Source organism: Lissotriton helveticus, chromosome 8 (genome assembly GCF_964261635.1).
Source record: "Lissotriton helveticus chromosome 8, aLisHel1.1, whole genome shotgun sequence".
NCBI lineage: Eukaryota > Metazoa > Chordata > Amphibia > Caudata > Salamandridae > Lissotriton > Lissotriton helveticus.
Genome location: NC_136069.1, coordinates 108446202 through 108456360, shown reverse-complemented (window position 1 = coordinate 108456360; position 10159 = coordinate 108446202). Strand labels below are relative to the sequence as shown.

General features: G+C 47.6%; 1 protein-coding gene across 1 annotated transcript; it reads right to left on the bottom strand.

The window, feature by feature from the left end:
- Window positions 1-485: 485 nt before the first annotated feature.
- LOC144771503 (histone H1.01-like) lies at window positions 486-1193 on the bottom strand. Its single transcript, XM_078655919.1, has one exon. The coding sequence runs from the start codon at window positions 1146-1148 to the stop codon at window positions 501-503; it is 648 nt and encodes a 215-aa protein (XP_078512045.1). The 5' UTR covers window positions 1149-1193; the 3' UTR covers window positions 486-500.
- Between the last annotated feature and the right edge of the window lie 8966 nt (window positions 1194-10159).

Below are 10159 nucleotides of genomic sequence, written 5' to 3'. Positions count from 1 at the left end.
TGCAGGCGCTATATCGAGTCTGCCCGGATACAGTGAAAGCACCAACACAAACACGTTTATAATAAACTGAGGTCTTATAACTCCCAGAGCCGCTTTTTACCCTCACCCTGGAGCACGCAGTTACCTGCGCTCCAATTAAAGTTCACAATCATCTGCTTTATGCAGACACTATTTAGAGTCTGCCCGGGTACAGTGAAAGCACAGAGACACACACGTTATTGCACATGTATTATAAACGGAGGTCTTATAACTCCCGGACCCCCTTATTTTCTATGTAATAACGATTTCAATCCACGCAGCACCGAAAGAGCCGTTTATATGGCCAAGATCACATGCGGCACTCGCGTGTGGAAAAGTGCGCTATGGATGTATGGTGCAGTTTATTTTTGAGAAGTGGGGCCATTGGGTGGGTGCAAAGGTGGGGAGGAACACGCTCTCTTCTAGACAGGGTGGTGGCCCTTAAAAGAGCCGTTGTGTTTGCAGTGTCTCGGTGCCAGCCCTTACTTCTTCTTGGGCGCTGCCTTTTTGGGCTTCGCTGCTTTGGGCTTGGCTGCCTTGGGTTTGACTACCTTGGCAGGGCTTTTCTTGGCTACTTTGGGCTTCGCCGCCTTGGCTTTCGCTGGGCTCTTGGCAGCCTTCTTGGCAGGGGCAGCCTTGGGCTTCTTGGGGCTCTTGGCTGCTGCTGGCTTCTTGACCTTCTTCGGGCTCTTCTTGACCCCCGCGGGAGCCTTTTTGGGCTTCTTGGCGGCAGGGGCAGCTTTCTTGGCCGCTGGCTTCTTGGTCTTGGCAGCTGTCTTCTTGGCTGCCTTCTTGCCCTCCAGCTGCTTCTTGTTCACTTTGAAGGACCCGGAGGCCCCGGTGCCCTTCAGCTGGGCTAGGGCGCCTTTACTGACCAGGCTCTTCAGGGAGACCTTAACGCGGCCCTTGTTCTTGTCCGCATCGTAGCCGGCGGCGGTCAGCGCCTTCTTCAGAGCCACCAGGGAGACTCCCTTCCTCTCGGCCGAGGCGGTCACACACTTCAAAATCAGGTCGGACACGCTGGGACCGGAAGGCTTCTTGGCCTTGGAGGCCCCCGCTGCTTTCTTCTGCTTCTTCTTGGGGGCGACCTCAGCGGGAGGAGCCGCGGCGGCTGGAGCGGTTTCTGCCATTGCAATACGAGTCTCGGCGCTGTCACAGAACAGAAATGTACCTCCCAACCCGAGCCCCGTGCATATATAGGGAGGAGCCAGCCCCTGATTGGTTCCGAGGAGTGAGGGCTGTGTGCGAGGCGCACTCGGCTCTCTGCTCCGAGCTGACTTTTGTGTTTCCTACTATCGGATTATCTAAGTTTTTAAACACAATCCGTTAAACACACGCTCCCATACACACATGAAAAGAAGCCCAACTTCAACCCCTTCCCGTGCCCTCCCCCGTTTCAGCCGACCCCGTCCTCAGAGGCTTGTAATCCGCCGTGAATCTCTGCCCTCCCCCGATGGCTGACGCCCCCGTGCCTTGAATCCCGGGCTCCGGGCCCCTTTCCCCCGGTCCACCCTCGCGCTCTGAGGCCGGGAGCGGCGGCCCGCGGGCGGGAGGGGCCTCCTGCAGGGAGTGGGCCCTGTGGCGTCACAATGGGGCTCAGGGGGACGCGGGGAGCGCGTTCTGGAACGGGCCGAAGTAACACAGGGCTCCGCCGGCCGAGCGGGGAAGCGAAGACAACAACAGGGGGCCCCGGCCCGGGGGTCAGGGGGGCCCTCGCCGCGCGCCTGCACCCTCGGCTGTGGCACCCACGACTCGGGGGCAGCCGGGGGATTTTTACAAGCAGCGGGGCACGGGCCGGGCTCAAGACTCACGGGCATCACAAGGCGGCTGCGCGCTGGTAGCTTCACATGCAGCCAGAGGGCATTCACTGCCAAGCGCCGAGCTGGAGGAGACGGGGGCACACTAAACATAATAAACACACAGTGACACAATAGAGGCAGGCGGCCGAGTTAGACCTACATTGGCACCCAGCGTGAGAGCAGAGGGTGTGAATGCACCTGAAATGGTGACCCCAGTACCTGCATGGAGGCACTCTGCTGAGCTGATGTTCACAGCTGGAGTTAGGTTTACATCTCAGGTGACATCTTTGGACGGGAACCGACCTTAACAACGCGGTCAAAACACCGCAGTACATTTCGATCGCTGCATTTACAACGCAAGTCTTTTCCACGACTTGCACGGGAGGGCGCACTAGACTATGGAATAGTGCGATTTACTATTCCAACACCTTCCCTACCTTACTTAGGCTGGAGTTCGAATAGTAAATCATACTATTCCTAAGTCTAGAGCGCCCTCCCGTGCAAGTCGTGGAAAGCGCCTAAAACAGCAATGTAATGTACCGCAATCTAATTGTTACATCATACATCCCACAGTACAGAGTGAGGCCTGTGACTATCAATGTTGTATTGAGCCCGATTGCTGGGGTGGGGACCACTCCTGAATCAAATGGCATGTCAAGAGTGCGACCTGCGCCGACAAATCAGATTCTGCGCCTGGCAGCCTGATTGAGGTCTACTGCTAATTACAGGTTTTCGCCTTATATGTAGGTTGTGGTAAATAAATAAATAATACCCTATTTTTGACTAGACTTATAGCATAACAGATAGCTCAATAAAATAAGAGTCAAGATTCGAGGTAGTAGGAGTTTCTGCAGGTTTATTACAGCATAAGGACAGGATCAGGACAACCTGCATGGGAATAGGACAATAAGGCCCGGCAGCTGCCGGGGCTGGGTCTGGGATGAGCGCGCTCGCATTCAATAACAAAACACAGGCATATATACATAGCGCAAACACATAGCATTACATTGCAGTAGGCGTAGCAGTGGGTGGAGCAGAAGGCGTGACGCGTAGCAGTCGCGAGAGATAACAGTAAAAAGAGGTGTAACTGGGAGTATACATAGACATGTGATGCAAACGTAACAGAATATGTCATGAATGGGCGGAAACATTGGAGGGGGCTACCTAAGGAGCCGGGACCTCTAACCTAATGGTGCGCGAAAACTGGCAATGACGTGTTACTAGGAGAAGCTGGGGGCTATGAACTCTGTGCTAGGAGCAGAAACTAGAGTCTGAAGGGTCGGAGCGACATGTACCTAAACCCTATCTGGTATCTGATGTTTAGGGAACATGTTGATGTAAACTAGAAGTCATGAGGGGAGAAGCTAACTTGATTCTAAGACTGGACCATGCATTATTCTACATGTAGTGCGTGATGAAGAATACTAAATGACCATTAAATACAGTATTTCTCTAACGTGGAGCCGAATAGGCTAGACAATGACGGAAACTATTGATGCAGTTCAGTAGCTTAGGAATGCAGAGGAGGAGGACTGAACTGATAACTGGAACTATAACATACTTTTGGCAGACTCAGAGGCAGAGCCAAGCTGCACCGGGCACTGCGAGGCAGGAAGTAAGTGAAGGGTCGAGGATACAGGTGGGGGCTGTATCGCTCCTCAGCGAGGCTTTCAGGAGACAGGAGCTGAATCTGTGGTCCGGGCCCTTTTGAGGCCTGGAAACGGGGACTTTATAATGGAATAACGTGCACACTGAGAAACGTGGCAACATTACTTTACATAGGCCTGATATTCGTAGTATTCACGAGGACTGGAAACTGGCATACTAGAGGTGGACACAACTGGAATTGCGTCATTAATCAGGCATGGGGAATAACATATGCATATTGGTCATGCACACATAACATATGATGGATGAGGCGTAGGGACACAGAACATGGCAAAATTTACTTTTCCACATACCCTCCTTGTCACTACGTTTCCATCAGGAAACATCAATTTTCATGATACCATCTATCATTTCATACAGTACCATTTGCTCGTCTCGAATTGTCTTGGAACGGGATTTAGAACGGGGCTTGGGACTAGGAATACAAGAGGTAGCACACATGCTGCAAATCGCAGGGCCACATTGTATACAGAGGCAGCAGCTAAATATGATCGCTACTGCAATACCTAGAAAGGACAGGACTTTCCATCCCCATGCGGAAATTATATTCCAGAACCAACCGGACCATGTCCAGGTGCCTGGATCTTGATGTAACAGATGGGCAATTTTATGGAGTCTGGTTATAGCTGAATAAACAGACGGTGCGTTATTTGGAATGAAAATGCAGCAACTGGATCCGATGACTCTACAGGCCCCGCCCCTATCGGCCAGTATGACGTCAAGGACGAGACGATTTTGCAAAACGACAAATCTCATAGCAGATTGTTCTTCGGTTAGGTTACCTAGAGCAGAGGCAGTCTCATCTACTACTGCTTCAAGGGTTCTTGTTAACCTACGGATTAGCTTACTGTTTACAACTGTGCCTAAATAAGGGAACACACCTTTATCAATATCAATGAATTGCTCTGCAGCAGTTTCAGTATAATCGACAATCGGGAGATTTCTCTTGTGTCTGGTATGCACTAGGAAGGAATTCCTATGATAGTCAGGTGGGGCTAGGAAAACAGGTGGCAGTAGGAAGGCAATGTAACAGGTTCCCTCCCAATCGAGGGGCAGACGGACATATGCAGTTTGACCACAAATAAAATAAGAATGACGTGAAGCTTTGAAAATAGATTTCCCACTGTCACTATACTGGATAACAGTAGTACATTCACTATGACCTACATGTACAGAACCATAATTACGGACACATAATTCGCCTTTGACAGGTAGTACTGAAATAGCAGGTAAGTCTGGAGTAATATCAGACTGAACATTCAGGACCATGAAATTCGACAAATAATTACCTAAATTATATACTTCGTTTTCTAGATCTAAACCTGTTCTGTGGGGGAGACCTTGCTTGTCTGGAAAACATGTACTGTTAAGAAAAGACATATCTGTTGAGGATGACGTTAACGTGGACCATGCTCCACACGAACCATTGTGTGAGAATGGATAACTAAAAAGTGGCAGAACTCCCTTCGGTGTCTGAAAAGGGGGGAGTCGACCACACACCCAACAATTAGTGGCATTGCTGGTCTGGTGTGAATAATGTAACATACGGATAAATGTGTTGTTGCGCATAGCGAGGCGGTAAGAATATTCGTGAGGAGGCAGATCACTAAACGTGTGCTCTACTGTAGCATTAGTAGACATATTTACATGAGGAACTGGAAAACACAGGAAAAGTGCGTAGCTGGTGCAGGAAATCATTATGCTGAGAAATAATATGAAACTCAGAAAAACGATACATTTGATTGAACTTTGACTGACTCTCTCACTATGGGGGTCTATTTTATACATGTCAGAAACAGTCTAACCGTTTCACCTAGGGGAGGACTTATACAATCAAACTGACTGACTTATTTTACTAGACCTGAGCTTCAACTTATACTCCTGCTGCGGAGTTTTCTCTAACAAGGGAGGGGTTGTAATAATGTCTTGTGCGGGACAGTCCTTAAGAGCAATATTCTGGCAGTCCTTCGAATCCTGGAAATCCTCGGAAATGTCTTTGGAGACTGATTTCAATCCTTTGAAAAGTTTTACATGAGAAAGGTGGACCCACCCCTTCCTGCCTTCCAACTTGACGGCAGTTCGGGTGGTCAAGAGGACCTGGCGTGGCTCCTTCCAACGTGGTTCCAGCGGACTTGATCTGTCGAAATTTCTGATCATCACAAGGGAGCCTGGAACGATCTCGTGCGGTGCCACCTCGGTATTGTCTGGAAATGCGGCGGCAACCTGTGAACGACATGAGTTGAGGGCAGACATCAAGGAAGCTAGGTAATCTGTCAGCATATTACATGAAACATCGGTAATACTTCGGGGTCTAGGAGTACCCCATATGTTAGGGGGCGGCCGAATACGACCTCGTACGGGGACAGACCTGATCTGGAATGTGCGACCATACGCATATAAAATAAAGCGACTGGCAGAGCTATTAACCAGTCCACACCTTTGTCCTTACAGACTTTTGCAATGCGGATTTTCAGAGTCTGATTATGCCTTTCGACTAGTCCAGCTGCTTCTGGATGGCGTACACAATGAAACTTCCACTGGTACCCTAACAACAGGGAAACGTGCTTCATGAGTTCAGATGAGAATGGCTGACCGTTATCAGAATATACGACTCTAGGGAGTCCGTATCTAGGGAAAAATTCACGAACCAACTGCTTGGCAGTGGTCGCGGCTGTGTAATCTGGGACTGGATATGCTTCTGTCCACCTGGACAAAGCGCATACTACTACAAGGACATACTTGAAACCTCGACATCGCTCCATCTGAATATAATCCATCTGGAGGACCTCAAAAGGGTGGTCAGGGGGCTGGAAACCACCTTGTTCCACCGGGACACTTTTACCTGGATTAAACTGACAACATATCATACAGGTACGGACTTTCTGCTTGGCTGCAGCTCGTAAATGCTTGTTGAACCAAATGTTCTGGATACTGTCTAACATAGCTTTTTCTCCTAAATGGGCTGGACTATGTGCGGTATTGATAATGACTTGAACCATAGAATCGGGGAGAAACCATGTGGCTCTACCCTTCGTTAACCATCCTTGATCTGTCTGGACCCCTCCTTGTTCAGACCATTTCTTGATTTCATCGGGAGTAGCATGTAACTGTATATCTATGACATCTTGTGTAGGGTCCTTAACTGTCATGCATGTAATCGGATCTGGAGTATGTGTCATATTAACTGGAATGTCTGGAGTCTGTGCTGTAAGCTTGGCTGTGCGGTCTGCTAGATCATTACCTTGGGAAATAATATCAGTAACTTTCGTATGTGCTTTGCATTTCATGATAGCAATAGATGTCGGTAAATGTATGGCATCTAACAGGGCTTGAATAAGGAGACCATGCTGAATCTTGGTTCCATGAGAAGTCATGAAACCTCTCTCCTGCCAGAGCACTCCGAAGTCGTGTACAACTCCGAATGCGTAACGTGAATCTGTGTAAACATTAACTTTCAGGTTCTTGGCATGTATACAGGCTTGTGTCAGAGCGACTAGCTCTGCTGCTTGAGCGGACAGGGTGTCAATACGGTGTGTCTTGATAACTTCAGTGTCAGTAGTCACTGCATACGCGGCGACTAGTTCTCCTGTACTAGTTCTCATACATGAACCATCCACATAAAGTGTCAGGTCGGGATCTGGTAACGGAATGTCTGTCAGGTCTTGTCTTGGCTTTGTCGTAATGTTAACTACTTCCACACAGTCATGTGGGTCTGGATTTGAATTAACTGATGGTAACAGTGTAGCGGGATTCAAAATGTTGCAGCGTCTAATTTCTATGTGAGGCTGGAACAGTGTCAATTCATAACCTGTTAAACGTGCAATTGTCAAGTGCTGTGTTTGTGTTCGGTTTAAAAGAACTTCTACTGAATGTGGGACTTGTACTGTCAGGGAATGTCCTAAAACTATGGAATCACTCTGTCTGATAGCTAGTGCTGTGGCTGCAACTGACTTGAGGCACGCAGGCAACGCCTGGGCGACTGGATCTAGTGTGCTCGAAAAATAAGCACAGGGCTTGTATTGACCTGCTTGATCTTGTGTGAGAACAGATAATGCTGTACCTTCCCGTTCAGTAACGAAAAGTGAAAAAGGCTTACTGTAGTTCGGTGTAGCTAGAACTGGAGCTTGACATAGGGCTTTCTTTAACTCGTTAAAACTAAGTGTATGTTCAGATGTCCAAGGGAGGACAGTCGATACGGCTGCCTCCTGTGTCGTTAACTGTATCAGTGGCTTGGCTAGAAATGCATACTGGGGAATCCATTGTCTACAATAGGAAGTAAGGCCGATAAAGGCACGTACCTCCTTCTGGGTTCTGGGCTGGGGAAGACTCGCTATTAACTGGATACGGTCTGGTGTCAACTGCCTACCCCTCTTGGACAGCAAGTGTCCTAAGTATACCACTTGCTGGACACAGAATTGAAGCTTCGAAGGTGACACCTTGTGCCCCATCTCGGCTAGAAAATACAGAACTGTAAGTGATGCTCGCTCGCAAGCACGTTCAGAACGGGCTGTGATCAGTAGATCATCGACATACTGGAGCAGGGCAGTGTCAGTTGGCATGTGAATATTGTCTAGTTGTCTCTTGAGTGCCTGACTGTAAATACTAGGGCTTTCCGTGAAACCTTGAGGAGCGCGTGTGAACATATAGCTCCTTCCATTTAAACAGAATCCAAAAAGAAACTGGCTGTCTGGATGAATTGGAACACTAAAAAATGCATTCTTGAGGTCTATGACAGTGAAAAACATGGCTTCGGAATCAATGGCTGTTAACAGGGAAGAGATGTCTGGAACAACTGGGTACTGAGGAATGATACATTTATTAAGCTCTCGTAAATCAATCACTAATCGATATACTGGGGGTGCATTCGGATCAGTACGTTTCATGACTGGAATGATCGGAGAATTGCATACATTGGAGTCAGTTTCTACAACTACTCCTTGAGCCATGAGCTCGTCAATAATTTTGGATAAGGCTGCTACAGCCTCGGGTGGCAATCTGTACTGCCTGATTCGTGGTAACACTACACCTGGCTTGAGAGTCACACGATGGGGTGTGATTTGCATGTAACCTACATCAGTTGGACCTTGCGCCCATAAATGCTGCGGAACTTTAGACAGTCTTGAATCAAAATCTCGTAACACATAGTGACCCTTAAAGTCACGTAGGAACAGACGTATTCCCTCTGGGGAACAGCAAATAACTGCACCTAACTCTTTCAGTGTCTTAATACCTAATAGATTTTCTGGACATGACTTAGTAAGTAACAGATCAGTAGTACGGGACAATGGACCTACTCCTAGAGTAACTGGCTTAGATATTTCATTAACTATTGGTTTTCCTGAAAATCCAAGGGAAACATTTCTTGAGCCTGAGAGCGGAGCCCCTGGAACTTCGGCATGACTAATTGTGGTCCTACTTGCCCCTGTATCGATCAAAAACTTTCTGTCTTTCCCTAATACTTGACTGTGAACATAGGGACCTTCTTGATCTACAGGTATCTCGATGAGAGGCAAGCCTACCTCCCTCTCTAGGCTGTTTCATGAATATGACTGGTACTCTGGATACTCGGACTGTGCATACTGGTACATCTGTGATGTAACGTGCTGTGTTGCAGCAATGGGCTGCGGTACTGTAACTGTCTGTGGTGCATTCTGTGACTGAGGAGTCTGTGAAACTTGTTCTTGTCTAGGCGGACGTGGTCTTTCTTTAGTCTTACCAGTAGCTATGTTATGTTTCAGAACTGCACACTCGTTTATAAAATGACCTGGCTGTTTACAATAATTGCAGTTCCCTTTAACGGGAGCTGCAGGATGACTGGCTTGATTCGGACCCCTCTTCTGACTGTCTTGAGGAACAGATTGTGCAACTAGCACTTTCATTTTCGTGTCTTTCATACGTTTTCTCTCGTGTTCTTGCTCTTCCCTGATTCTATTCTGGTGATACTGGAGCATCTGGAGCATCTGGGACGGAGTATTTGCTTGCCAGGTGCTTTCGACTTTCAAAACTCGGTTTTTAATTTGTGGACTTGAATTCTCGACTAATTTAGTAACGAAAAGATGAGGGTATGACTCACTACTTGTCTTGAGACCACTGTTAATACTGAAACATTTCTCAAATCTAGAATAAAAATCACTAATGTCTTCATCTTGTTTCTGTTTACAGGCTGAGATTGCATCCCAGTCTTCTTTCCTAGTTGTCAATAATCTGGGTAAAACTTGAATCAATAATTCTGGTAAATCTTTACATTTATCTCCAAGACCGGTACCTGGTACTCGTGCCTTGTCTTCAGCTTCTAGAGCTGCCCAACCGATCTTTTTCTCTCCCACCTCCCATTCTTTTTCCTTTAACTTTTCATACACCCCTGCGGGTAACAGGACCTTTAACATTTTAATGATATCTGGGTACGTGTATTCTCCCATACGGAGCATGTCTGTTAATTCTCTATGGAACCCTGCTGGATCTTTGTCATGACAGGGAATTAATTTCTTCATTTCAAGAAGTTCCATCTTTGATATTGGAGTGTATACAAACACTCGTTGCATTACGCCACCCGCCCCTTGGACTGGGTGGACTTCTCGTAACGGATTCTGTCTGTCTATGTAGAATGATTTACTTTCTGGGGGTGAGACATGAACAGAATGCGGGTTCAGAAACGTTCTATATTTGTGACGCTG

Bases quoted from the DNA above. Each gene is read 5' to 3' on its own strand.
- LOC144771503 (XM_078655919.1), bottom strand. From the start codon at position 1,148: ATGGCAGAAACCGCTCCAGCCGCCGCGGCTCCTCCCGCTGAGGTCGCC.